Genomic DNA, 27,250 nt, shown 5'->3' on the forward strand with positions numbered 1-27,250 from the left:
TGTTGGACTTACTATTGTTCTTATTATTATCGTTCTTGTATGACTGGTATTATTAATATTTTCGGTGTTGTTGTTGTTGTTATTATGATTATTATTATGAAGAAGAAGATGAAATGTATTACAAATGTTGATCAAAGAATAAATCAAAGCTTCTTGCAATGACACCCTTCCACCCCAATGTTTAAGTTATTTCATTAGATAGTGAGTTAAGATAGTTCCATACTTTGAATATGTGAAAAATGACTTATTCAATATTTACTCCAATTCCCACTGTTCTCTCGATATGGGGTTTCCCTAAGTGCAGTTATTTCATAAACTTCTAATCGGTGTGTTTTATTGTGTAGGTTTTGACCGGAAGCGAGTGGCTCCCCCTCGGTGGCTTGACGCTGGACTTGATCTTTAAAAGTTTTCCTGACGCGGACATGGAAACATGGCGCGGTGGGCGTCACGTGACGTAACAGCAACCACACCAGTGATTCCCACAGGAAAACCCAAAAAACTTTAAAAAGAAACTTTGACTTTGGAAATAGAACTTCTGCTTTAATCAGGACGAGAGGGATTTAAAGACATTTCCACTTTGAGGGACCTGGAATTCACCAGTCACACTAAAACAAGTATTTTATTGTAACATATGGGAAATGTGGAATGAAGGAAAAGTTTTGGCTGTGGAGTTTCAAGGCCTCTTTGTAAAAAAACATCTCAAGACTCTTATTACTTAAGTAAAAATTTTGCAAACTGTTGTTAAAGCACCAAAAATGTTCAATATAGTCTCTATACATAAGCCAATATTATTTATACTCGAATTTATCAATACTCGTTTGCACCTTTTTTAATTTGCATTGTTTTTATCTTGTTTAGTCTGAGGTTCAATTTGTATTTACTTTCAGCTTCTGCTTCGATTTTTAGATTCTAGTGTTTTGGGAATTTATATTTATTAGTTAATTGATGCTTTAGCATGTAAACAGGGTTTGTGTGGACGCAGTAGCTCATTCAAACTCTTTTACTTTTTAGTTGCTTTTGTTATGTATTTGTTTTAGTTGTTGCACAATTCAATATTTTTTTTAAATTTATTTATAATTTTATGGACCGATCATAAACATCTAGTCGGTGTTGTCGATAAATGTAAGATACAGATAAACTGTAATAATAATAATATTAGCCAAATATATCAAAAGTGTTTGAGATTATTGATTATTAATATAAAATATTAGTTATTGGAACCTACATATAGAAACATGGGTACAGAATGTAAAGCAGATACATTTTTTAGCATGTAAACCCAAGTTAAAGTCAATAGTAGCAATCACGTATTAAAATAAATGTGATGTGATTTCCATCATTTTAGATTTAACATACTGTACGTTGTCAATATTAATGAACTTTATTTAAAAGGTATACAGTATAACACATAGTGAAACAAATAAACTAACAGCACACAGTTCAAAACACAGTTAAACTGTCTATTGAGGGAAGTAAAATCACACAGTAAAAAAACTAACCATAATAATAATGCAGCAGTTGTCACGATCGTAAAACCATTCCACCGGCTTTTGTCTCAGGTGTCATTTTATCACACTGCGATGTGTTGGCCTGAAAAGCAAAAATGAACTTTTCCAGGACCTGAGGGAAGGGAATAAAAGATGAAGGCCCACTGGGGAGGGTCTCGTGAGGCTTTGGGGATGCAGAGATGTTGATCTTCCATTGTGAGCCCTCATCCTTCTCCCTCCCTCTTCTCAGTTGTCGGGGCTCTTTTGTGGACGCACAACTCGAAGAAGAAGCTCAGTTTCACCAGCCAGCGTTCTCTCTTATAACCATCTGACACCTATCAGGTGACAGGAGCTTTGTTTGGAGGTTGTTGCAGAGGGAGCAATAAGTGGCAACTCAAAACCATAAGTTCACTTGCATATTTACAAAGACTTGCATGAAAGAAAATATCAATATGCACTAAATATAATTGGCATAAAACGGGTGCAAGGGTCGTACATGTTTATATTCATTGTGTCTGTGAACCAAAACATATATCTACATGGAATTTGAACGGGTTAACAGAGTTTTAAAGTTTTCCCTTCTACACTATTTACATCCAAGTGTCTACAGAGCTGCAAACTTCTGCTGAACTATTTTTAGAAGAGCTGCATTTATTTTCTGGGCAGCCTTTTCTGCGGCGGATGCAGATGACCAGGTATCAATGAGGCCATGGCAGCGTCCTTGCAGTGAAATTGCAGGGATGAGAGGATGTGGGTTCGTGTTGGACTCCAGCCCGGAGACTCCTGAGGATAGCTTACAGCGCCCTCCTCTGTCCAAAGGGCGCAATCACTCCTAAATGAGACAACAAATTTGTTTACAGATCTATTAGTAAACAAACAAAAACATTAAACAACAGATAATCGTACATTTAAAATAAAAAAAAAAATGTTTTACTATCGTATTCCCACAGGCTTCTGGCTTCTTCACATCCACCATATAAGCCAGATGTATGGATATTATGGATATTATTAGGAACTGAAATCATGATCGAGTAGGAGTTTTGAGCACCTTATTCTTAAATCACAACTTGTCCCCTTTGGATTAACCGGGTGAACGCCTTCTACTGATGAACCTATAAGGCTCAACAGGGCTCAACAGAGCCGTATAGGTTCATCTCTGACCCGCGCAGCTTCCTTCTACCAAGTTGTGTGGTTATTGGTCCAGTAGTTTATTACATAAACCTGTTGACTGACAAATCAGAGATGAAAACATAACATCCTTGTTTACATTCTATATATTGGTTTATTTTTGTCGTGCACTGGTTGCTTGTTGTACATCTAATTGCCCTTGAAGGATAATAAAGATTTTCATACAATTTTTTTTACTTTTCATGGGTACTTTCATCGTGTAAAGTTTCATCTTGATATGAGTGAAGGAAAAAAATAGCCCCATTGGGGTGTAATGTTGCTTGGCCTTATTGGTACACATTGATGAGAACATATTTCCTCAACTAGGATTTCTTAGGACTTTTAGTATGTTGTTCTGGACACCTCATGAAAATGATATATGCATAAAAGAAATATATTACAATTAGTCGGTTGTAAAACGCTACTTTGCCTGGACTATATGATCACAGATCATATCAAAGAGAGATGAATCTTATCAAGATGTTTTACTAACTGTTCTTCTTACTTCTGTACTAGAGATAATACTGTGACACTTACTACAGTTTAAGAGTGTTATATGGTTTTATAGTGACTGGAAACACTTTATTTGTACTATATATAATCTAACATATATATTCCACAGTGTGAACTTTGACAAAAGACTACCAGGAGTGGGGTTCGAACCCACGCGGACATACGTCCATTGGATCTTAAGTCCAACGCCTTAACCACTCGGCCATCCTGGTTAGTACAGCGCTTCCCGTCGCATCCTCGCATCATAGTTTCACCACCAAAACAGGAATAATGTCATTATTTTGAGTTTTATGTCATGGAACTACTGCGCATCGTGGAGGATCGTGCTCGTTGGACCGATATCAGCGATGCATCCTGACGGTGACACTAGCGCAGTGTTGGTAGCTACAGCCGTTAGCGTGTGCACCGAAGCACACATGCTAACGACACAGCTTCACGTCAAATCACCTTCTCAGAGACGTCATACCCGACCAAAACAAAAATGTCCAATTGATAGCCTGCCACTATCCATGTTGTACACATCGTTACTACGCATCTGGAAAGACAGCTAACGTCTTAGCTAGCTTGAAGCAGCAGCTAACAGCATTAGCACAGGCTAACTCGTAGCACAACTTTTGGGCAGGCAAACTGTGCGTGATTCATCCGCATGTTGTTGAGCGTCTGGTTATTTCTGCCACACAGACTAAAGCAGGCAGGGAGCAAAGAGGAAACACAACAAAACAACAACAACAACAACGAGGACGACGACGAGAGGAACTTCTGTAGCAGCTCAGAGTTATGTCGAAGGAATTATCAAATAAAAGTCCATGGGAACTTTGGGTGATTGAAAAGAGACAAACCAGAAAAGGACATTGGCTCTAAGACCATCAACATGTGTGTATATGTACACGACAGCAGATGTCAGATAATTAACACCTCATCCAGGGACTGATCAGAGGTGGATCGTGGATTTTTTGTGGAGTTTCGTGGAGTTTGGATTATGTCAATGGCTCCTATAAGGGTTAGGGTTAGCGTTTTCTCCAGTCTAAAGTGTTAACAGTTTGGCTGACTCTGGAATCCATAGAAGACGACTCATAATAGATTTCCCCGTCTCCTGTGGTCTGTGAGGCTAAATTTATTTCATTGTATATCAAAGGTTGTGACTTTGATCATTTAATGCAGTTCTTCAAAGTCACTACTCTGACAGAAACTTCTCAATTCTCCCCAATAATGCTTCCAACTGTCCTCATGGCTCCAGTTAATCTGAATTTCCCAGGAACACGTGAACCTCTTTCCCACATGACACAATTAACTCAAATGGACAAACTGCTTTTAATTCACAACAACACACTTTATTTCACGTGTCAGTGAATTGCTTAAAATATTTATTGTTTCAACTTACATCCTTTCCAATTGTCAACCTCTCTCATGGACACATTCACCATTAAACTAAAACTTGTAACTTTAAATCTTGTATAGTTTAAAGCCACTCAGGGAAGGATTTACCATGTTAAATATATTAAATAAAACAATAATCTGCAGTACAAAACTTTTTATACAAGAAAATATTTAGTTCAGTTTCAAAATAAACCATAAATTGCATCAGGTCAAAATATGCTCTATACTGTTTGGTTGTGTCTCCAGCAGGGGAGACAGGGACAGAAGTGGTGAAAAGGATTTTTCCTCTTGTACTGTACGGCCTTCTTGATGTTAACGTTGAATTTTTCCACGTACTCCTCGGTACCGCACACATTGGTCTCAATGTTGTTGATCATGGATCCCTGCTCCTCCACCAGCACGGCCATGGTCAGGAACATCTCGTGGACCTCCTTCAGCCTGGCCTCCAGCTCCACCAGCTCCTTGTGTCTGCCTTGGATCTTACCCATCGCCCATCGGCTCGAGCGGCCGCCTGGTGTCTGCAGACTCTGGGACAGCTCGGCCCACCCCTCTCCGCCTTTGTCCACCAGCTCATCCAGCTGTTCATCAGATATTTCAGTCCCAATGATGGAGGCCTGCCTCTTGATCCTCCCCCGACACGCGCTCCTCTGCATCTCCTCGGCCTGAGCGTAGTCACTCATGGCAGCATGGAAGGCTCTGGTCAGCGTGTCGTACTGGGCTCGGGCGATGCGGCAGACTGCAGAGTTGTGACCTTCCTTCTCCTCCACCCGGCTGCTCTCCTTACCCAGAGCCTGCAGGCGGATGTACAGGGCCTCCCCATGTTGCTGGATTCCCCTGGCGATAGAAACGGAGTCTTTTTTGATCAGGGTAAGGCGTCCTACAGAGGTGCCAAAGCGCTCGTTGATTGCGCTCAGATGCTTGACCTCTGAGTGGAGGAGGGAGATCTCCTTGCGAATGGAGTGAGCCTCCTTCAGGATGTTGTCAATAGCTGAGGAGTTCTCAAAAACCACCGCCTGTTGAGTCAGAGTCAACCTGTCCACGTCGTACTCAGGTCCATAGAACTTAGGCTCACTCTGCTCCTGCTCCTCATGGACGGTCCTCAGCCTCTCCAGCATGTCCCGCATTCTGCCTGAAAGAGCAGCATAAGACAAAATGTTGGTTATTTCTAGTCAGACTTTGATGCATGAAGATAGTGTCAGATACATTTTTAAAACATGTTGAAATTAAACCTTTTGGTTACAGGGATTAAATATACAGCCAACTGGCTGCTTGTATGTGCAAGTTGCTATTGCATAACCACTGATGAACACAATAGCCGGCCAGTTCTACCTGCAGCTTTTCTTTCTTTAGTGGGAAACAATGCAGTCTCGGCTCAGTGGCTCAGGGGCATGTCGTCATTTCAACAAGGAACAAGGAAGAAACTGAAAAACACATCTTTTAAAACTGAGTTTATGACAGAATCTAAACGCAATGTATGTAATTAATCCAAGTTGTGTAAAGGCTCAGAGAAAATCAATTTCCTCATGTACAATATTCTAAATGTTCATGTAACTATTTTTTAAACCTATCACAACACATGATGAACCAATTCACTTCACTTGTGAATTTCTTCTTGACTGTGATTTAATAAGCTATTCTTTCCAAGCTGTCTATTGCATATCAATTATCCACTTGTCTCCAGGTGCCTCTGCTGCACCAAAATCAATATCAATATCAATCAGCTCTCGTACTAAAGTGTCTTACCTGTACTGACTGGCTCCAACAATATATCAGAACACGATGTCCCTTCAGTGTTTCTCTTACTGATTTGTTTGGTCCAAGCTGCTCAGGGAAGCATCTTTTAGTTCTGATGAAGGGCTGTGTGTGTGTGTGTGTGTGTGTGTGTTCAGCATGTGTGAGTGACGCCCCTTCACAGGTGACCAACATGGGCCTTCCCACTGCAACACCGCTCTGTGGAGATGCATTCTTTTTCCTTTTCTCAGTTTCTTTTTATGCAGGAAGTAAGAGCCTGGTTTGAGGAAGTGACACATCATTCCCCTGAAGTAATGCGTCCAGAACAAAAGAAACTCAGCCAGAGAGTCAAAGGAATTAAGCAACTTGACATGTGTACCATTCAACGTTACGTTTGAAGACTGATGACATAAGATCAACTATTTGTTAGCCTCATTTATTGAATGTGTATTTATTAGTTTGTTTGTTATTTTTTTCCAAACTTTAAACTTGTAGAAGTAGCACGACTTGTATCGTGGCACTGTTTTATCTTGTACAATGACAACAATGGCTTTCTATTCTATTCTATGCCAGGGATTATAGATGTTATCATAATTGTTACAGAGGTCTAGAAATGTAAAGTTTGGCAGCGCCCCTGGTGTGACTGAATATCTGAATGAGAATTTTTTGATCTAAGTCTACTTGGATCTGTCTTATTTTAATAACTCCCCAGACTAATGGACATATAACTTAAATCCTTGTGCAATCATTCTGTTCAACTTCACTCTACTCAATTTAATTCCTAGACAATATTTCCACACTGAAAAGTTGATTTTATGTTCATATTCTGTAATTTTACCTTTTTTTATTCTCTTGTCAACCTCATTCTGACTGTCTGCTACTGTAACAAGTGAACTTCCCCAGCGTGGGATCAATAAAGTTTTGTCTTATGTCATGTTTATCAAATATAGATAAGTTGATATAGTTTTCAACAAGAACAAACACTCAAGTTATATTTTAATACATTTGTTTATGTTAAATACAAGACTCGATGAGATAGAGACAAATATAAGATATTATATATCAAGTCATTAAAGGAAGGTGAAAAGTAGCAGATTACAACACAGTGTGATTACTAGATAAACTCCAGAGTGGCAACGCATGAATTGTACAGTTTAAATCTATAGCAATGAAGAAAAGCATCATCTAAATCAAGATCAACTACATTGGTTCAATTTCTCAAACATTTTCTTTCAGCTTGATGTCTCTCTGAATGTCTTTGGTCAATTGATTGATGATTGGACTTAAAATCAAAGGCATCCTGAAAGCAATAAAAAAAAAATGTAATAGTGTTCCAAAAACTGAATAAGCATTGATTCCCTTTGATGAGGAAACAGGTGATAGGCAATAAAAAAAAGAAAACTTGTTTTAAACACCATTCAAGGGGGAATTGATTCTGATTTGAGATACCCGTCTCAAACCTTTTAAACAAACATTACAGACATTAAATAAAATGTTTGATTCCAGCTCTTCCCATCCCTCTTCCCGCCTGTGTACAGTCATTTATCGACGCATGGGAAACAGCTGCAGAACATCTTCTTGAACGGGTTGTTCTTATTGTGACGTTTGGCCCTGCCCAGTTTGACGAGGACTTCCTGTATGTTTTCGTCTGTTTTCTGCACGTTAGTCTGGATGTCGTTCAGCATGGGCCCCTGCTCCTCCACCAGCAAGGCAATGTCCAGGAAAATCTCATGGATGCTCTGGATGCGGGCCTCCAGGTCCACCAGCTCCTGGTGACGTTTCTCAATCTGAGACAGAGCCGATCGGGCCGTTTTACCCTCGGAGACGATGTTATCTGTGAAGACGTTCCACTGGCCCGTCTCAATAATCTCCTCCATCTCCTCTCCTGACACCTCGCGCCCCACGATCTCCATCTGCCTCTGGATCTGGCTCTTACAGTTCTCCCTGTGGCTCATCTCAGCCTCATTATAGTCAAACATGGCGTCGCGGAAACCGTTGCTGATGCAGGCATACTGGGTCCTGGCGATGCGTGTGATGGCAGAATTTGACCCGTGTGCTTCTTCAAGTTTGTGGGCTGTGCCGTCCATCTCCTTCAGCCGAGCTAGAATACCCTCAGCCCGAGACTTTATATCAGCACCGATGGCGTTAGAGTCCCTTTTGATGATGCTCATGTTGGTGGTGCCATGGAGCATGCGGTTGTTCTGCTCGCGAAGCCTTTTGATCTCCAGGCGGACGAGTTGGACCTCCTTGTGGATGTCTTGTGACTGGGAGAAGACCTCCTCCAGATCCGGGCTGTTGTCGAACACCACCGCCTCTTGCTGCAGCTCCTCCAGGTCCACGTTGCTGAAGGTGTCGGAGACGGTGGACTCCGCGTACTCCATCTGCTCCACGTAGCCATTGGACACCTCCTGCAGGTGGCTCAGTCTGTCCCTCATGGTTCGGCTGGAGATCCGGAGAAAGTTACAGATGTTAAGATGATTTTCTGTGTCTGGTTAGTTTTGTTCTAACTTACTGCCAATCAACACTTTGAATTTAAGACCAAATCAGGAATTTATGATGACTTTTCCCCCTCATATAGGAGGTTGAGAGAACAAAATCAAATCCATGAACCAACCACAAAACAGTCCCTCTAATTTACATGTTTAAACACATCCATGTCTAATTAAAGTTGTCATGCCTGTTTGAAAGTCCTTTCCTTCTTCCTGCACACACAACCCAGCCAGTACCAATCACTGGCCTAACAGGTTCTCAGAAGAATAGTCGTAGGTGTTGCATCTCACCAAACTAGTTCTTATGACTTGTGATCTCGCTGACGCCTCTTTCCAGACATGTATCTTAACTTAGCATTAGTTAATGTTCATCACATACATCTGTATTTGATGTTTTGTTTTGTTTGAGAAATAGAAAATAAAATAAATTCCCAAAATGAAGTAAAGATCCTGGTCACATCATTTTAAGGGTTAGAGACCGGAAGTTCTCAAACTTCAGGAACTCTTATGATTTTACAGTTGAATCTTTCATCTATCAACGGAGAATATGAGCCAATATTCTAATCTGGGATAAACGTTCTGTCCTTTATGTTGAAATCTCCTACATAAAATATTGAAATATACACATTTTAAAATAGTTTTCTGGTTAAATATGTTCAGGGTAAATGGTAACAGTCAACTTCCAGGTATGTCTTGGGTACTTCAGGCTTTCAAAACATGTGCAATCTCTTTCTAGCCAGGGTTACGAAATGAAAATGACAACTGAGAGTATACAAACATAATTTTATAAAAAACGACTTAATTTGGGTAATTTGCCCTTTCAGTAGAGAGCAGTCCTGTGGGCTACAAATAAAAATTTTTAATTTACAAATGTTGACTTTTGTATCTACTTAGTAGTCAGGATATTGTGAATACCTTCAGATTTTGAAAATAAAATAAATACATAGCAGATTTATGTTTGAGGCCATGTTTGCGAGCCATCACCTCATCAATATGAATATTCAAACTTATTCTATGATAGACTCCCACATCTCATTGCCGCAGTATTAAAAAGTAAAAGATCTGTACCTGTTTTGCTCTGGTCTCCACAGAAATCAAACGTTGTCCCTTACTGTGAGGTGCCCGCGGTGCCACGGCACCATCCTACAGATCTGATATGGGCTGTTCCTGGATGTGATCAGAAGCGAAGGGCGCAGAGCAGCTATGTTTAGAGCCGGAGGTTCACCTGTGGTTGTTGTTGGAGGGGGTGGTGATGAGTGGAGCCATGCGAGTGTGATGATGTGACTTCAGGAATGAGGCCCGGTCGGTTTGGCCTCGCGGTGGCGGCGCATGTCAGGAGCGTCGGTTGGACACAGACAGTTTGAAAAGGACGAGCAGCGGCAGTGGGGGGTGGGTACTTTAAAGTCCTCTCTATACCAGGGGCAAAGCGAGGTGACTAGTTTCTGCGACTTTATCCTGAAACTCGCAGCTTAGATGGACGGTTTGTTTTGGGAGTGGTCATGTCTGTGATACTTGACGGTGCAGGAGGACGACCTGTGATGATCTGACGTCATGCTTTTCCCAGGCACACCTTAATAATGACTTCAAGTACAATCTCTCTCGATTTAAAAACATTTTTTTCATTTTAAAAGAGGAACAAAACAAATATATATACATGGTGTTGTTTACAATGAGATACAGGGACATACAAACATACAAGCCATATATGTACAATATACATATAAATCAAATAAATACTATATTAGATTCAACTTTATTGTCATTGCACAGTACGAGTACTTATACAACGAAATGCAGTTTAGCATCTAACCAGAAGTGCAAAAAAGCAGTAAAAGTGCAGAGTATGTGCATGTTTAAAGTGGAATATGTAAATAGATAAGATATGTATAGTAAGAAATAGATATGAAATATGAACGGTATTAGGAGGTATGGTTTGATATAAGTATGATGAATAAATTATGAGCAAGATAAAAATATATAAATATATATACACTATAGGTGGGATAATACAGTAGTAAAAAAATAACAGTCTAGTGCAAATATTCAAATGTTCAGTGGCTGGAAGAGGGTGTGTGGCAGTCCAAGCCAGGGTGGAGGGGGAAGTACAGTCACTGGAGGAGGTGTGTGTGTGTGTGTGTGTAGACTTTAAAGATAGTCAAAGTTGTAATGGACTTTTTCGTTGGATGATTTAGAAATTTGGTTCCCATATTGTTCAACGTCTGTCAGAAAAAACATGAAACAGGGTACTGCTGGTGTTACTGCGTTAGTTTCACTGAGGTGTAAAATTACAATTTGTAGTGTACAGGCATCCCGATGATTGTCCCCTTTGTCTTAGCAGAGTCACTTTCACCGTATCCAAAGATAATTAACTTTTGTTGTCTCTTTATTGGAGTGTGCCCGCTCCTCCTCCTCCTCCTCTATCCCCCATCTTCAAACAGGATCAAGACAAACTCTGTCCACAGAAAGCTAATGTGTGTCCTGTGGCCTTGTGTGTGTGTGTGTGTGTGAGCACTTTATGTGACCTTTGGCCTTTTGATCCTGTGATGCCTGTCCCATCACATGCTGCTCCGACATAGATAACTCTCTGGTCTCATATGGGGTGTCTGGCAAATCTTCAAGCTTCTTCTAATTCAGCATGAGACATGGTTTTATCTTGTGTTATTTCTGATGAATATGTTGACAGTATGCAGTTTTTTTGATTGTCTCAATGTTTCCAAGTCTATATGATAAGGTCACAGGTAAAAAACCGAACTCTGTCTGATAATGAGTGATGCCATCATGGATTCTGTGATGGCGTCATTAAAACAAATGACTACAATCACAGTCCTGGCGTCGTTGAGAAGATGCTGCTTTCAAGTGCGCCTCTGATTTATGAGCTCCATCCTCACAGTCTAGTCCCCTATCCCTGCCTGGCTTTAGTTTACTTTTTTTATTAGTATCTCACCCCCGACCACCAGTCGTTATTCAGGGTGGTTTCTTAGCGTTATTGCTCATATATAAGTGTATTATGGGGTTGTTTTTGTTTGGCCTCCCTCAGAATGTTCAAATGGCCGACTGTCCCTGAATGCGCCGCACCTCCTGCAGGACCCTGTCACCAGTGCACTTTTCTTTTTGTTCCTCCGGAGGTTCCGTCAACAGCAGGAGACCCGAACCGGAGAAACCCCGTAAACATTAGAGCTAAACAGATCGAAACACACGGACATGAGGTTGTCTATACTCCGCAGAGCCTGTGGCAGTCTCCGGATACATCCAGGAAGCCGGGGCAGCGGTGCGGCGCACAGATGCCCACCGGCTGGACCTGCCGGCTGCCGGCTGATCCTCCGGCCGGCCAGCAGCTCCTCCAGCGGGGGAACCAGCCCGAGAGGAGCCGTCCAGCTCGGGAAGAAGCACCGGAGGGATGACGGGTTGGAGAGCGACAGTTCTTTGAAGTAAGTAAAACAAATTAAATAGGATACGTGACGCTTTAACTGTATGTTCTGTGTTGTTTACTCATCATGTTTGTAAACATTAAAGTTTAAATAAACAATAATAAGCCGTGGAGGAGAGTTTGGTGTGAAACGATGCGCGGCAGACGATACTTCCGGAGTCCCCGGCGTGTCTGGCTCTTGGTGGGCCGCTAGCAGTGCACGTGTCCCCGGTAACAACCAAGGGTCCAGCTGATGTAACTTTCCTCCGTCGTTGCCAGACACACGATGAGAAAATGTCCCTGAACTCACCGTGAAATGAACTCCCACAGATGATGCTCTGACGATAGGAACTATGTTCACATCACTAGCATCACCACGTGTGTGTGTGTGTGTGTGTGTGTGTGTTTACATGACGATAAACTTTAATGAAATTCACTGGAACATTGAAGAATACAATGATTTTCACGTTTATTTCTTATTTCGCAATGGTTCAGTTATCAAAAGCTGGATTTGATCTGGTAATGATAACCTTATGGACACTGTGTTGATAAGTGTATTGATCAGGACCAAGGGATAGAGTCCATCTTCTCTATTGCCAATACACGTACAACTATTTTTTTTTTCCATTTAAAAACTAGAATGTTACTCAGAAAGGTGCATACATAGATACGTCAAGGCTCAACAGTCCCTTTATTAAACCAGATATCATTTTAATAGATGCAAATTTGTATTCTAAAATGTACAGTGTTTGTCAACCACATACATGTGTCAGGATCTGCACCAATATTGAATTGGTTCTTCCCTGACTCACAACTCATCTTTTAACCAAGTTTCCAGATCATCTTTCAGGTAGTGTGTTTGTTTTTTGTGTAATCCTGCTAACAAACAAACAAGTGCAGATGAAAAGATGAAATCAACTCCATGGATATATTTTCTGCTCATGTGGGAGGTTACGTTTCAGATGGCTGCAGCAAAAATGGCAATTTTTTCCCCACTCATTCTGAGTTTTCATTGCTTTTAAGAGATTCTACAGGATGGAACAACCTATTTTCACCGTCATTTTATTTAACTAGTGAGATTTGGGGGGTTTACGGTATAACTGTGTGTTTCTTCAATTCCCCTCAATTCCTGATAAGTAATTATCAATATTGTCTCTTTATATGTTGGTGCTTTAACCTTATGTATATGTTTGTCTTGAATCTCAATATACAATGAACCCTGTGTGAAGCCTTAAAATGGTTGTATTCAGATCCCTAACCAGTTTATTTTCTCTCACAGGAAAGTGGTTGAGAGCACGAAGGAGGCAATGGTGGCTCTGCAGAGAAAGAATCCCTCAATCCAGCCTCTGTTAGCCATTATACAGGTATTTACAACACAATTAGAGGCACTATGTTGGGTTTCTATTTATAAAAATATAGGTTTCAATCCTGTGGCAGACTCCCTTTACATGTCAAACCTCAAATTAAAATGGAGTCAAAAAGGGGTTTACTTAGGCAGAGCTGAGATTATAAACGAGTGGTCACTCTCACCTTACGCCTCAGAGTTGCTTGTTTCTACTGAAGCATGTAGTACAAGGTCGGTGAGGTTATTTCACATTGTGCCGTTCTATTCCTAAGGCAGGTGAAGATGACAGCTTGTTGGAGATCACTAAGAAAATGGCTGGAAAGGTAATTCTCTCTCTTTCTCTTTCTTTCTTATATTCTGCCCATTATTCACAATTCAAACTTTTCCCCGTCTCTCGGTTCACAGATCGGTTTGAACATCACTCAGCTCTGCCTGGCAGAACAGTGCAGTGAGGATGAAGTAAGTGAAACCGACTCACAAACATAAGTCTGGGCGAACTCTTACTCCCCCTCATTGTTTAGCATGTCAGTGCATGAGATCCTCTTCCCTGTGGCAGTTTGTTGATGCATCATGTGATCAAGGTGGATTAGAGAGGAGTCGAAGTAATCTGAGCCGCACACAAGCTTTTATGTCATTAAATCATTGCTTAAATATGAGTCAGTACTTCTCCACTGTAATGCTACCGTTCCGTCATTGGTGATCAGTTCCGTGGTGTTTACTATCTTATGTTACTGGTGGTGGGACTCACTCTCCCTCTCAGCTGTGGGTCTCTGTGCTCAGCTGGAAGTTGACTCTTAATACTTACAGAAAGCGGAAACCCTCGTGGGAATATCTCAGACATTTCAGCTGACAGTGGATGATTTACATGACAGTGCATGCCCTCAGGAATCCTCTGCTGCTCCACTGATCTACTGCTCTACTTTTGCACATCTTTTCTCTCCCTCCCCCCTTTTTTCACACTCGTCCGGGATTTCCATGAGCAGCTCTGACTAGTTAAGTCTGAGGGTGCAAATTCTCTTTCACCATCCCTCTGTTTTATTTTCTTAAAACCACACGTCCTTTCCTTTACGCATGGCTTGAATTTTGTGTAATTGTACCTGAATATTTTTCAATCTTACATTTTCACAATTATTGCAGCTGTTGATTTGTATTTCTGTGCATTTAGATTATAGAGGAGGTGTTGAAGCTCAACGAGGACCCCAGGGTGCATGGTGTCTACCTCCACCTTCCCCCGGCTTCACTCACCAGTCGAGTGCTCGACGCTCTCAAACCCGAAAAGGACATAGATGGGTAAAAAACACATTTGATCATTGAGACACGGAAGCTGAATTGTCTGTTGTCAAATACAAAATAATCTAAAATCTGAAAACTTCTACCAATACCTCAGTATGTGGCAGCCGGGCATGTATAGTAAATCAAAAGTGCGTGTCTCTCTGTCCAGATGGAGATAAATGAATTTACTCTCGTGGTGCTGGCGATTTCTGTCCAAATCAGAACGGGCTGGAGAGAATTAGGAAGAAGTAAATGTAGTCTGTGTGTCTTCAGCAGACAATTAAATGAGCAAATTAGCAAGATGCCCTTTTTAATCATCACAAATTGAAGAGATGTGGTTCAGCTGAGGACACATTTTCTAAAGCACATTCATTAAAAGGTTAGTTAAGTTTGTCCTGGGACAGACTTAACTAACTACCTGCGATTTTATGTCTGCTTTTTATTGCCTGATAAAATGTTTCCAAACAGTTACAGTAAATAGTATAAAAGATTATTTAATGGTGTTACACTCCTATCATTAACTCATGAGTTGTATTTTCAATTTTCACGAATGTGCTTGACACACACATTATCAGTACTCAACAAATCGTAATGCTTTTGCCAGTTAAAGGAAGAAAAATTATGCATTCTTTATGATACGTTATATAATTATGTCCATTTTTGTCCCTCAATAGCATAACAGATTTGAATATGGGACGTTTGGTACGTGGAGACTTGAGCAAAGGCTTTGTGTCGCCTATGGCCAGAGCTGTCCTGGATCTGCTGGAGAAACATGGTGAGTTTCTGCAAAAGGACAAACTATACAGACACTTTGAAAAAGCAGTACTGAGAATTTGGCATCAACAGTTTGTATCAATGGACCCAGACCTCCTTGTGTCCACAGTCCAGGCTGGTGGAGGTGGTGTGACCGTGTGCAAAGTGTTTTCTCTATTTTCGATTAATAAACGGATATTCTCAATTCACTCTACCCCACCTGTACCTGTTTTTCTGCTATTGCGAGAAGCGTACACTGATGTCTTGTGGTAGTGCGCCACGAAGAGAGGGTTAATTCTGTGGGAAACACATGATACCATCCCACAGAGCGAAATTCCCCTCAAAGTGGTGTAACGAACATGACAATCATGTCAGTGTTCTTCAATGGCCTCCCCAGCCACCAGACCTGAATCCAAAAGTTGGACGTGGATGTGTCAATGAGTGGTTGACAAAATTGGGAGGCACAAGAAAAGGGCAGACTCTGCGCGCTAATTTGAAATGCCTGCTTATCCCCACAATAAGTAGAGATTCACTAATTCTATGCATTTTCCCACATGGATGCTGTTAGAAGCCTATTTGTCATCCATGTTTAGATGGTCAGCACTTTTTGAACACGTGGATTTCTACGTTTGGGTTGCGCATGCACATAAAGCATTTAATGAGTTGCACAACTTGTAAGTTTATCTCTAATCGTATCTACAGATGATCAATTGGAGGGGAAAACAGTGTTGCTGGTCGGAGGTGAAGGACCCTTCGCGTCGGCCCTGCAGTGCCTGATGGAGAAAAGTGGAATGGCTCCTCTCAAGATCAACTGGAGCTCCACAGTCCTGAAGCAACAGGTGTGATTTGTTTGTGTTTGTGATCATCTGCTGTTCACACACTGCACACACATATCAAACAGTCTTTACCTTTCTCACTTACCATCCTGTCGTCCTGAAAGGAGGCTGTAAAAAGGTTTCACCTTGGTCCCTGAAATAGAAAAGTGTCCTTTGTCAGCTTTGTTGTTTATCTTTTAATTGGAAACTTTGTTTTGACTGTTGTTGTTTTACAACTGAAAAATCTTTGTCTTGTTCTTGTGCTCCACACACTCATCTGATTACACAGTCAGTGCAGTTATTTGCAATTTTACTTGTTTACCACATGGGGTCAGTGTCTACAACGTCATGTAACGGAACAGAACTTCAACAATTGTACTAGTTGAAAACATTATTCCTGGTTCATTTATCATAAATGTTTATACCTGTCATACACAGGCTAGTGATACAATAAACTGTATTTCTATAGCATTCCAAAGTGCTTGTCTAACTAGTCATAAAACATGTAGTCATAAAAACATCAGCAAAGCACACACTACTGTCTCCTACAAGTTTCTTCACTTTATTCTAGAATTATTAACGGTCTCCTGTAATCATTAAATTCTTTCCTTTTTTATGAAAAAACATAAAATAAAATGTCTTTCTCTTTCCATATTCTAGGTGATGCAGGCGGATGCTGTGGTCCTGGTGGGCTCAGGGCAGATGGACGTCCCATCCAACTGGTTTAGACCAGAGGCTGCTGTCATTCGCTGTGAGCCAGGTATTGTTAAAATTACAAAAATCATTCACTCTCATTCACTCTCATGGAGGGTTGGTGAGAAATAAATGACACCTCTTGGTATCGCACCGTTGGGTTTTGCACAGATTATTAACCTAAACACTTCAGATTATACTTAAATGCATAAAAATGTATAGGTTTCCAAAGATGTAGTAGTGCTAAGTTTTGGGATTTACCATAAAGTCAGCTACAGCAAGCTGTTCCCAAAGTCTTTACCACTTTTTCAACATTTAAACATTCATATTTTACCAACAATGTGATTTAACTGTACTGTTTCTTGTAGATGAACATGCCGCAGAGACGCCCTCTACGTCTGAGTTATGGAGCCTCACAGCAGCTTACAGGACACAGGTACATCTTTGTTTTCACCCCATTTTCTTCAAATATTTTGCCTTTCTTCCTCCTTGTTCCCACTGTTTCTTCTCTTTTGTGAGTAGAACGTGGTGGGTAGTTGCAGCCGGTGGATCCAGGAGCAGCAGTACCGATCATGGCGTCTGCGAAACCTCAAACTGCAGCCGCTGACACCAGTGCCAAGGTACAGACCACTATTCTGTCATGGGCTGCTTCTCTACATCTACCTGGTTGTGGAAGCTTTTCTTGTGCAGTACTGTTCTCATATGTTTACACACGAATATGTTATGTGGGGCTTTCCACAAGGTCATAGAGTAGCCAATGGAAATGATTGGTTATTTTTCCTTTTACAATCAAAAAAACATGTTATGTAATGTTAGCATACTTCAGATTGCTGTGACGTCCCTCCCCTACTTTCCATGACAACAAGGCTGCACAGTGAGAACAGGCGAAACTAGTACATTGACATAGCATACAGGAAAACTAAATATCTTTTTGTTTTAGTTTTTGTTTGGAAATGTAGCAGTAAGAGAAACCTGATGTGGTTTGGGAAACGCAAGAAATCCCTTGTGGGGGTGGTAATAGTTTAAATCTACTTTCATAAGTTCTAGGAGATCCTATTGAAGCCTGGCAATGTTTATTATGCCATTTATTAAACATCTGATTAATTAAACAGATAATTAAACTTATGTAAGAGCTCAAAATACAAGTGGTGAGGCTTATTAAACATCTGTCAGTGTTTGTTGAATGTGCTTATTCTCTCGACCTCAGTACAATATGGCTAATTATACAAATTAACCAAACAAATTAAAGGCTACAACGAACCGTAATAAAGTAACTGAGTAGTGTCGTAGTAGAGAATGATTTATCATGTTTTCTGTGTTTGTTAGTGATATAGAGATTTCGAGGGCTCAGATGCCCAAACCAGTGGACCAGCTGGCTCAGGAGATCGGCCTGCTGCCTGAGGAGCTTGAAGCCTATGGCAGGAACAAAGCTAAGGTCCAACTCTCCCTGTTAGACCGACTTCATGCTGAGCCTGATGGGAAATATGTACTGGTTGCTGGGTGAGTGTGACTTACTGATCTACTGAATTTCCTTAAGTGCCCTCTAGTGCTTAAATCAGCGACATAATAGAAGTAAGCCCTACTGGTTACCATTAAGGGGATGATGGCATGCAGTCCCGCCGCCATACTTTATTAGTATTATTTGGAGCTTGAATAATGATTCCCAGTAATACGTGTCACAGCTTGGTTGTACAGTGACTGTAGTCATGAAGTTAATACATAGATGAATTCCTATTTTCTCTTGTCTAGTATAACTCCCACCCCACTTGGCGAAGGTAAAAGCACGGTGACCATCGGCCTCGTCCAGGCTCTCACTGCCCATCTGAAGCTCAACTCCTTCGCCTGTCTCCGGCAGCCGTCCCAGGGACCCACGTTTGGGGTTAAAGGTCGGCTATGATCATTTCCATATCCCTCCACCTCTCTGTACCCTCTGCCTTTCCAGTGATAACATTATTATAAGACACAGTAATATCGTTTCTCATCTCATTCCAATAATCATTTTGTTTTCTCTAAAACAAATAACTTAAAGGGATAGGTCGTCCAAAAATTAGAATTCACTCATTATCTGCTCACCACTCTGCCGATGGATTGGTGGGTGAAGTGTCTCGGGGGTAAACAGCGTTGCAGCCAAATCCAATACAAGTGAAGTAAATGGCGAGCACTTTTTCAAATGTACAAAACAACCAAAAAAAACAGAAAAGGCCTCCAGTGTGTTGTTTCGACACATTCAAATCTGTGTCGAAACAAGGTCATCTACACTGTTATTATCTTAAATGTGCTATTGTATCCTCCTCAGGAGTTCTAGCGTGGATCACAACGATTAATTAGGCTAAAAACTTTGTGTAAATGATCTTGTTTTGGGTCAAATTTGAATGTCTGGGCTTGGGTGAACTGTCCGTTTTAAGCATGAAGCTTTATTTTCATGTTTGAAGGGATGTCCAGCAGCTTGAAATAGTGGGAAGAATCTCTGAATTTTGTTTTGCTTCCTGTTGAAAACATTGAGGGGGCTCCGAACACGGACAGAGACTGGCGCCCAAAGCAGCGGCAGCACTTAGGAATGTATCAATAACTGCGCGATACGCTATCTTTGTCAGTGTGAGTCTAGCGTTTCGCACTCTGCTACGTTTTGTGCCGTGGGTGGAACGGTTCACCCAGAGTCCACCACTCAGCATTCCTCCTTTGTGCGTCCCTGCCCCTGTTGTCTGCCTCTGACTGAGCTACTACTTCTTTGTGCCTAGGGGGAGCTGCAGGAGGGGGATATGCCCAGGTCATTCCTATGGAGGAGGTAAGACACACAGAAGGACTGGCGGTGCTTGCTTCAAAAGACTCGAGGACGTGCAGAGAGTCCCACAAAATACGCACACTTGCAACCCCTGGAGCTGTGGCATAACATTGCTTGTGACTATAGGCTCTGTCTCTAAAGACGGAGAGGGAGGTTCAAAGCTGCAGACACGTAGTCTACGCTCTGACGGCCTCCTCCTTCTCGAAAACAAAACACCAGCTTTTTGTTATGCATGTTCCTTCCATCTCTCAATCTTCTCTCTGCACTCCTGTAAGAAAAAAATCGAATGTTTAGTTTCCTGTAAAACGAAAGGGCTCATACCAAGCAGAGAGAATATGAGTCATAATATTTTTTTAAAGACGGAGGGGACAATGTCGAAGCCTTGTGAGGATCACTTTGTTCTTATCCTTGTTTATCATGTGATACATTTACAGCCTTTGATCCTGTATTTTCTATGAGGTTTTATTATCCTTCTGCCCCGGTGGTAGCCAGAGGATTTATGTTTGAGATGTCCATCCGTCCTTAACGTTTGTGAGCGTGATAACTCGGTGACACCTCGAGGGAAAATGTTTATATTTGGTACTGAAGTTCACTTGGACTCCAACTGATATTTGATTGTCAAATGTCAAGGTCTGTATTTTTTGACCTTGTGAATACAGAATCTCAGAAGGTAGTTCCCTTTAGATTTCTCACAAATTGTTACTTGGCCTAAAAGATGAGCTGATTTGATTTTTAGATTTTGATGGTCAAAGGAAAATATGACTTTTACCTCATAATAATTTGCCTGTAAGTCAAAAGTGAACACTCTGATAATGACAACATTTCACACAAACATCTAATATGAGATGAAAGTGATTATGGTCAACTTCACACTCAGCTTCTTAAACACCCACACTGTGTACTAATATATAACAATAGCAGTTCCTCCTTTTCTTTTATTTGCTCATCCCCTCTTCTCCTCTTATTTCATCCTCCAGTTCAACCTCCATCTGACTGGTGACATTCACGCCATCACGGCTGCCAACAACCTGGTGGCAGCAGCCATCGATGCCAGGATGCTCCACGAGGCCACGCAATCAGACAAGGTGACTCAGCAATAACTTTTCAGCCCATTCGAACACAGAACTTCAGAAAGTGAACCTCCCTGTGTATACATACTACAATCTTTTAATGTGGTCATGTCAGAGACAGCTCTGTATCTGTGAAATCCCTTTTTGTATTGTTGTGTGCTCGCTGTGATGCTTTCTACTCTGCACCATAACCCAGTCTTCCCCCAAGGCTCAATTAAATGTACATTAAAATGCATGTGCTTCACGGCATCGTACCATAATGTTGTCTTGTACCTCTAAGGCTCTGTTTAATCGACTGGTCCCGTCAGTGAATGGAGTCAGACGGTTTTCACCCATTCAGATCTCCAGGCTGCGTGTAAGTCTAAACAAAATCGCAAGTGTCAATCACAGCTTCTCCACAAGACTGTTGTGCATTTCTGATTTAGAGAATATGCGTCTGTCCACTAGGGGACCTCAGTGAGCCTGTCTATAGTTTGTTGTTTATGTCTATAATAATACAATAATGTTGTCGGTTTTTATCACTAATATGGCTTCTGCTTATTTATTTATTCTTAATGGCGCAGGATGTTAATTTCTCAACATTAAAATAAATAGGACAGACGTTGTGGCGATAGAAAGGAGAAGTTTTAACCTGAGCTACCTCAGTGTTGTCCGTCCTGTTGGATAGAGGTTAGTGGAATGAGAACTTAATAGGACTATTAAATATTTATTGCTCTTAATGGACAGAGTGAGAGAGAAATAGTAAGAGCTCTCTCAGCAAATCTTTTGAGCCCTATTGCTTTATAGTAACTTAGTCTGGATTTGTTTTTCAACTGCTGATACTGTTGCATCCAGTCAATGTGGACATATTGTTAAATATAATTGTTGTACCCAGCATTAGCGCCATAGCTTGGATCAAAATCTAGTGACACAAAGAGTCGAAAACAAAAAATTACACTTTTCCAAGTTGCCAAGTTCTTGATGATCTTTCTTCTCTCTTCAATTCCAGCGTCTTGGCATCAACTCAACAGACCCAGCGTCTCTCACACCACAGGAAGTGAGCACCTTCGTCCGTCTGGACCTGGACCCTTCCAAGATCACCTGGCAGAGAGGTATATCTAGAAATGTAGGACTTAACACCAAGATCAGCTGACTTAACACTGACTTAAAGGGTATACAGTTGAATTTCAGTTCATCTATGCACCACCTTTCCCCCTTAATCTCAAAATGGAGACAAAATTGGGTTTAATCTTGAGTTTAAATGTGGGAAATATATGGACTGTAGATTTTCACCTTGATATTGGGGGTATGCAGTGATCATGTTGACTTATCAGTCAATGTGATGTTATATGGTGTTGGCGGCATCAAATACACAGGTGCAAACTGACCATAGCAAAGCTGCTTTCATTGGACAGTGGTTTGAAAATGTCAGTGTAACAATTTGTAAAAGTTTCTGCAATCACAGAATAATATTCTTGATCAAAACCAATATAATGGTTATGACACACATCTAATTTAAAAAGATGTCTTGACAACATTCCATGGCCCATAAGGATTTATTTTTTCTGAGGAATACTAGCAGATGCAGTGCTGAATTAAAAGTACTTTCCTTTTTTAATAAATCAGTCTTTATAAGTGCAGGCTGTTAAACTGTAAACCTGGTTTGTTGGCCTGGACTGGTTTGTTGTCTTTGTCTGTGGTGATGCTGGTTGCAGCTTTCTTTCTAAAACTGTAACTTGAATTCTCATCAGTGAAAATCATTGATGACAACTCTTTCTGTTCTTCATATCGAATGAACACATCTTATGTAGGAGTGTTGCAGGTATGAGTCCTAGGATGATAAATGTGTGTATAGTATGAGAGGGATTATCTTCCTCTGTGGAAGCTGTGTGGGTTTAAAGTTTTTAGAACAACCTGCCCTGTGCTGCTATGACTGATGTGGTATTTACTCCAGCGCTCCACGGGGGGATTCTCCAGAGACGTAACCCTGGAGATTAAAAACAGATTTACCACCTAATGTTTCGTGGGTGTGACCAGCGTGTCTGTGCGCTCGTGACACAAACCAGGTTTTTTCATTTTCCATTACATCAAACCAGCATGAGAAAATAAGGGAAGGCTGCTCTGGTTTCCTTGCTGGTTCGTAACTACTGCAAACAGAACGACTGCTCTCTAGACATTTTATCAGAGAGCAGGCGAAGCGCTGAGTGAAGAAAGTTTTAAAGTGCGTTCACTGTGTCAACACCTACTCACAATAAGAGATAACAATTTCTCTTTTTGTCAGTTGTTGGGATTTTTATGTCTGGAAGCCTGAGAATATGTGATATTTGATCCAGGCTGTAGAGGCATACATCTTCTGTGTGACTAAGGGGTCAGAACAAATTATATTTACTATTTTATTAAAAACGTATGTGTCTTTTCTGTCATTGATATTATGGAAGTTTCCAGAGTATGAAAACTGGCACAGCATCAATGACAGACAAGTCATAAACCTTTTTTACTAGATGTTTTGCAAAAACTGAAAATGTCTTTTTGTCCTGATTTTCCAGTTCTAGATACAAACGACCGCTTCTTGAGGAAGATCACAATTGGACAGGCGAGCACTGAAAAAGGACATGTCAGAGAGGTATGCAGCTCTAATGCCTTTACAATCTCCATTCTTCTGAATTTATGACATTTCTTTTTAAAATATTGTGCTCTGACACACCCACAAGTTATGATCCTCACTCACAAGCTGGACGTGCACTGAACCCCAGACAATCTCCTGAAATTATCCGGAGAGGTGAATCTCAGAGGAGGCTAAGTTCAGAATACAGCAGGAAAAGAAAACCGATATCTAAGGATGAAATATGGAAAGAGCACAAGATTCAAGAGCTTTTGGCGATATGGACAGACGCCGGTTGGACAATCTCCTGCTTTGTTCATACGTGAAAGACAAACTGTGTGCGGACATTCAAAACTGTTACCGACAGTGACATCACTGCAGAGGCTTTGCTGCTGGGTGTCATTTACATGGGTGGAATATTATCATTATGTAGTTTTACAGTAATGATGTCTAAAAACCTACTCACACACACACACACACACACACACACTCTCCACCGTTTCCTTCTTTAGCCACGATGAATTCCAGAAGTATTTCACCCGTATGTCTGTAGTAATGACTGCTAAATGAAATCCTGTAAATATACACTTTACCTCAATTGGAAGCAAGCTGGTCTAAGTGAAAGCAAATGTTTAAAGAAGCAGAAAAATGACCCGCCCACACACACACACACACACACACACACACACACACACCTGGAGCAACCTCTAAGCGGGTTCAGCATATGCTTACATTTACCGCCATCAGTCCGTCCACTCTGTTTGCCTTTCATTCCTGGCCCCCCCCACCCACCCCACCCTCCTCTACTGCTGGATACACTATAGCCCCTCAGGGTATTATCACTGGGAGTGGGAATAGAAATTTGAGTTCTTTAGTGAATTGATGTGGTTTAAGTTATGATTCTGTCTTTGGCCACGGAATGGAGACGTCCGTTTTCCGTGCTCTTCCCCGTGGGTAGTTCCCATTCACTCGTTTTCTCTCCGTCTTAAAGTTAGAGCTCAGTTTCACAGAAATCAATACAGAACGTCCCCTCAAAAAGGAGCAAATCAAGATCATGGTTTAATCGTTTTCCTCGAAAAATCCTCATTTTGAAAGCAGGCCATGGTCATTTGACTTTTCTCCTGCTCATGTGATCGAGCTGGTGACTTTGAAGTCTGGATCTCTTGTCTTGTTATTGACACAGTGTGATCCCTACAACACTGTGGTCACAAGATGAGTGAGACACTTTCAAAGCTATCGTCCCTTATCCAAATGGTGTCAAATATATTTTAATTTGAAAGCGATCGATTTTACTTCATCGGTGCAAACTTACACATGATTTCACTTTCGAAACATCCGTGATGCTGCATGAATTTCAGTTTATTTGTTTCTGTTGTGTACATTTTGATTGTTCTTTTCTCGCACTGCAGACTGGGTTTGACATCGCGGTGGCCAGCGAGATCATGGCCATCCTGGCTCTGGCCGACAGCCTGGAGGACATGAGAAGCAGACTGGCACGCATGGTGGTGGGGACCAGTCGCTCAGGGCAGCCCGTCACCACAGAGGACCTGGTGTGTGTTACTGTGTAGTCTATTCTCTCGGGGAGTGTGGGAATTTCAACTCTGGCAGTGTCAGTTTGCCCCGTCATCAATACATGTCAGAATCTCTACACTGAAGATATTCAGACAGCTTCGGTTTGGCCTCTTGCTGTTTCTTAACTCAGTTACACTAAGACACAGAGATGAGTTTGAAGATTAAGAGTGTCGGGCTTTGACTGTTGGATTTTTGAAAGTGAAAGCTTAGTGTTTTCTGGCGGGAATTTATCCAACCCATTGAGGAAAGAGCTGTTTGAGATCGACCGCCCTCTAAAGCGTTTGATATTAAGGGTCTGTTGGCAGAGAGAACTACAACTGAAGATGATGGATTGATACGAAAGACTAGATAGATAGATAGATAGGGATGGATGGATATATGAGAGACAAAAGATAGATGGATGGATATAAAAAGATCGATATGATGGAAGAATAGATGGATGGATGGATACGAAAGAAGGAAATATCGTTAGATGATAGATAGATAAGATGGATCGATGTGAATGATGTTTGATAAGATGGATAGATAGATTGATGGATATATAAACTTTATTGATCCTGAGACAATTTACTAGACAAACTGAAGGAATACATCTTCAACATTTTTGACCACATGCAAACTTACATTTATTTGAAAGAAACACTAAATAAATAATAATTAACAGTGCTGCAAATACAGAAAACATTTTCAATGGGATGAGTGCATTTCTTTTTGTTATCCCAGGGTCACAGGCAGGTTGTGTTGACTCCTCATTGCCGTTATTAACTCTCGACTATCTGCTGTTTTCTGTCAGACTTTTCACCTAAAATGTCCTCATTTCCCACTTTTGCCCCGAACACAGTGCAGCACCACCTCCCCCCTTTCAAAACAACGTCTCGTCTAGGTGTAACCTGTGACTGAGACGTTAGCCAGGCCTCTTCGCACCCCTCACCAGACCCAGATCTATGGGCTCAGCTGGCTGCGGTTTTACGACCGAAAGCTGTAGCCCGATTGTGTTGTTTCAGAGCCGCACGGGAGGATCCCCTATAAAGTTACATTAGTCCGGTTAGTCAGGATGCAAAAACATTACCACACCTGCAGAGCCCGACCCAGGGGGAATATGGTGCAGAGCTGTGTGTGCGCTACAGCATGTGTGTTAGTGTGTCCAGTTTGATGACAGGGCACAATTTTGAAGCAAATCTTACTGTTACTGTCGTGCTGTTTATCATTTAACAAACCTTTTCTTTACGTCAGCATCAGTTGTTTGTATCATTCAGGTAACATTTTTTATCTGAATCCCAATAACCTGTTCCTGTCTCTCACATGTCTTTCTCCCTTCCTGTCAGGGTGTGAGCGGAGCACTGGCGGTGTTAATGAAAGATGCCATTAAGCCCACCCTGATGCAGACCCTCGAGGTGAGACACCCACATAACCCCACTTAAATAGTCGTTATCCAGCTCCACGTAGCGTCTTCTGATGAATATCTAGTTGAAGAAATAGGCTGAGGGTCCACGGGGACAGGGGAAGCGTGCACTAAACCTACCTCTGCTGTCAGAGAGAAGAGGAGAGTGCTCCAGTGAGCGCTTCTATGAAAGGATGATAGATTGACCTTTTCCTCCCATGGCTCTTTATCTTAATAGCGGTTTAGCAGAGGGCAGGTGGAGCTCTCGGTGGAGGCCGCTCGGTCCCCACTTACACAACTATCAGTTCTGGGTGTGACGACTTATGCCATAACACTGCCTCTCGCAGCATCTGCTTCTCATTTGGCTTTTGAGCCATTGCCATAACATGAATGGACATGCGATCACACAGGCACACAAGTGACCCTAAACTATCCCTGTACTTCGGAGAAAACACCCAACCCTGGAGAAGATGGAGGGGAGTGGAGATTAAACTGACAACACACTGATCTTCTCTGTTACTGCAGGAGTCAGTTTAATGGAAGCAACAGGTTTAAAGACTAATGTCTTAGTAGCTAACTTCAGGAAGGGATGAGAATGTGGCCGTGAAAATAATCCATCCCCCTGTGCTCGTCTTCAGGCATAAATATGAGTGATGGAAAAATCACTGTTTTACCACAATATCTTAGCTGGGAATATGTTTACATCACAATATTTCCTTATACAAACGGTTTTAAGGTACATTGTGTGCCCCTGGGTTAAACTCTAATACATTTATACAAATCCAATACTCTTAATAGTGTATATTATATACATAC

General features: G+C 41.4%; 3 protein-coding genes and 1 non-coding gene across 5 annotated transcripts in view; 1 reads left to right on the forward strand and 3 right to left on the reverse strand.

The window, feature by feature from the left end:
* Positions 1-3,296: 3,296 nt before the first annotated feature.
* On the reverse strand, positions 3,297-3,379 carry trnal-uaa (transfer RNA leucine (anticodon UAA)). Its single transcript has one exon. It is a non-coding gene; the product is annotated as a tRNA-Leu (tRNA).
* Positions 3,380-4,683: 1,304 nt separating this feature from the next.
* On the reverse strand, positions 4,684-6,568 carry LOC133973047 (syntaxin-11-like). 2 transcript variants are annotated; one of them, XM_062410672.1, is made up of 3 exons: positions 6,288-6,568; positions 5,874-5,965; positions 4,684-5,673 (listed from the first exon to the last, which is right to left on the reverse strand). In XM_062410672.1, exon 3 carries the CDS (start codon positions 5,666-5,668, stop codon positions 4,766-4,768), a length of 903 nt encoding a protein of 300 aa, XP_062266656.1. In that variant the 5' UTR covers positions 5,669-5,673; positions 5,874-5,965; positions 6,288-6,568; the 3' UTR covers positions 4,684-4,765. The 2 variants fall into 2 exon arrangements, with proteins under 2 accessions (XP_062266656.1, XP_062266657.1); XM_062410673.1 differs by lacking the exon at positions 5,874-5,965 and having other exon boundaries at positions 6,288-6,567.
* Positions 6,569-7,234: 666 nt separating this feature from the next.
* Positions 7,235-9,985, reverse strand: stx11b.1 (syntaxin 11b, tandem duplicate 1). The gene is made up of 2 exons (XM_062410674.1): positions 9,833-9,985; positions 7,235-8,717 (listed from the first exon to the last, which is right to left on the reverse strand). The coding sequence occupies exon 2, from the start codon at positions 8,708-8,710 to the stop codon at positions 7,814-7,816; it is 897 nt and encodes a 298-aa protein (XP_062266658.1). The 5' UTR covers positions 8,711-8,717; positions 9,833-9,985; the 3' UTR covers positions 7,235-7,813.
* Positions 9,986-11,862: 1,877 nt separating this feature from the next.
* The window catches only part of mthfd1l (methylenetetrahydrofolate dehydrogenase (NADP+ dependent) 1 like), a 34,115-nt gene continuing 18,727 nt past the window's right edge, over positions 11,863-27,250 (forward strand). Inside the window, exons 1-19 of the mRNA XM_062412050.1 lie at positions 11,863-12,192; positions 13,450-13,534; positions 13,788-13,838; positions 13,921-13,974; positions 14,681-14,805; positions 15,462-15,562; positions 16,243-16,379; positions 17,016-17,115; positions 17,417-17,484; positions 17,571-17,668; positions 18,375-18,548; positions 18,798-18,934; positions 19,787-19,833; positions 20,808-20,915; positions 21,181-21,255; positions 21,889-21,991; positions 23,426-23,502; positions 24,891-25,031; positions 26,379-26,447. Coding sequence (XP_062268034.1) covers positions 11,966-12,192; positions 13,450-13,534; positions 13,788-13,838; positions 13,921-13,974; positions 14,681-14,805; positions 15,462-15,562; positions 16,243-16,379; positions 17,016-17,115; positions 17,417-17,484; positions 17,571-17,668; positions 18,375-18,548; positions 18,798-18,934; positions 19,787-19,833; positions 20,808-20,915; positions 21,181-21,255; positions 21,889-21,991; positions 23,426-23,502; positions 24,891-25,031; positions 26,379-26,447 — 1,977 coding nt within the window. The 5' untranslated portion in view covers positions 11,863-11,965. The remainder of the gene's footprint in view (positions 12,193-13,449; positions 13,535-13,787; positions 13,839-13,920; positions 13,975-14,680; positions 14,806-15,461; positions 15,563-16,242; positions 16,380-17,015; positions 17,116-17,416; positions 17,485-17,570; positions 17,669-18,374; positions 18,549-18,797; positions 18,935-19,786; positions 19,834-20,807; positions 20,916-21,180; positions 21,256-21,888; positions 21,992-23,425; positions 23,503-24,890; positions 25,032-26,378; positions 26,448-27,250) is intronic.

This window comes from Platichthys flesus, chromosome 18 (assembly GCF_949316205.1).
Source record: "Platichthys flesus chromosome 18, fPlaFle2.1, whole genome shotgun sequence".
Lineage (NCBI taxonomy): Eukaryota > Metazoa > Chordata > Actinopteri > Pleuronectiformes > Pleuronectidae > Platichthys > Platichthys flesus.

Coding starts and splice junctions, on each gene's coding strand:
- LOC133973047 (XM_062410672.1), bottom strand. CDS start 5,668: ATGCGGGACATGCTGGAGAGGCTGAGGACCGTCCATGAGGAGCAGGAG.
- stx11b.1 (XM_062410674.1), bottom strand. CDS start 8,710: ATGAGGGACAGACTGAGCCACCTGCAGGAGGTGTCCAATGGCTACGTG.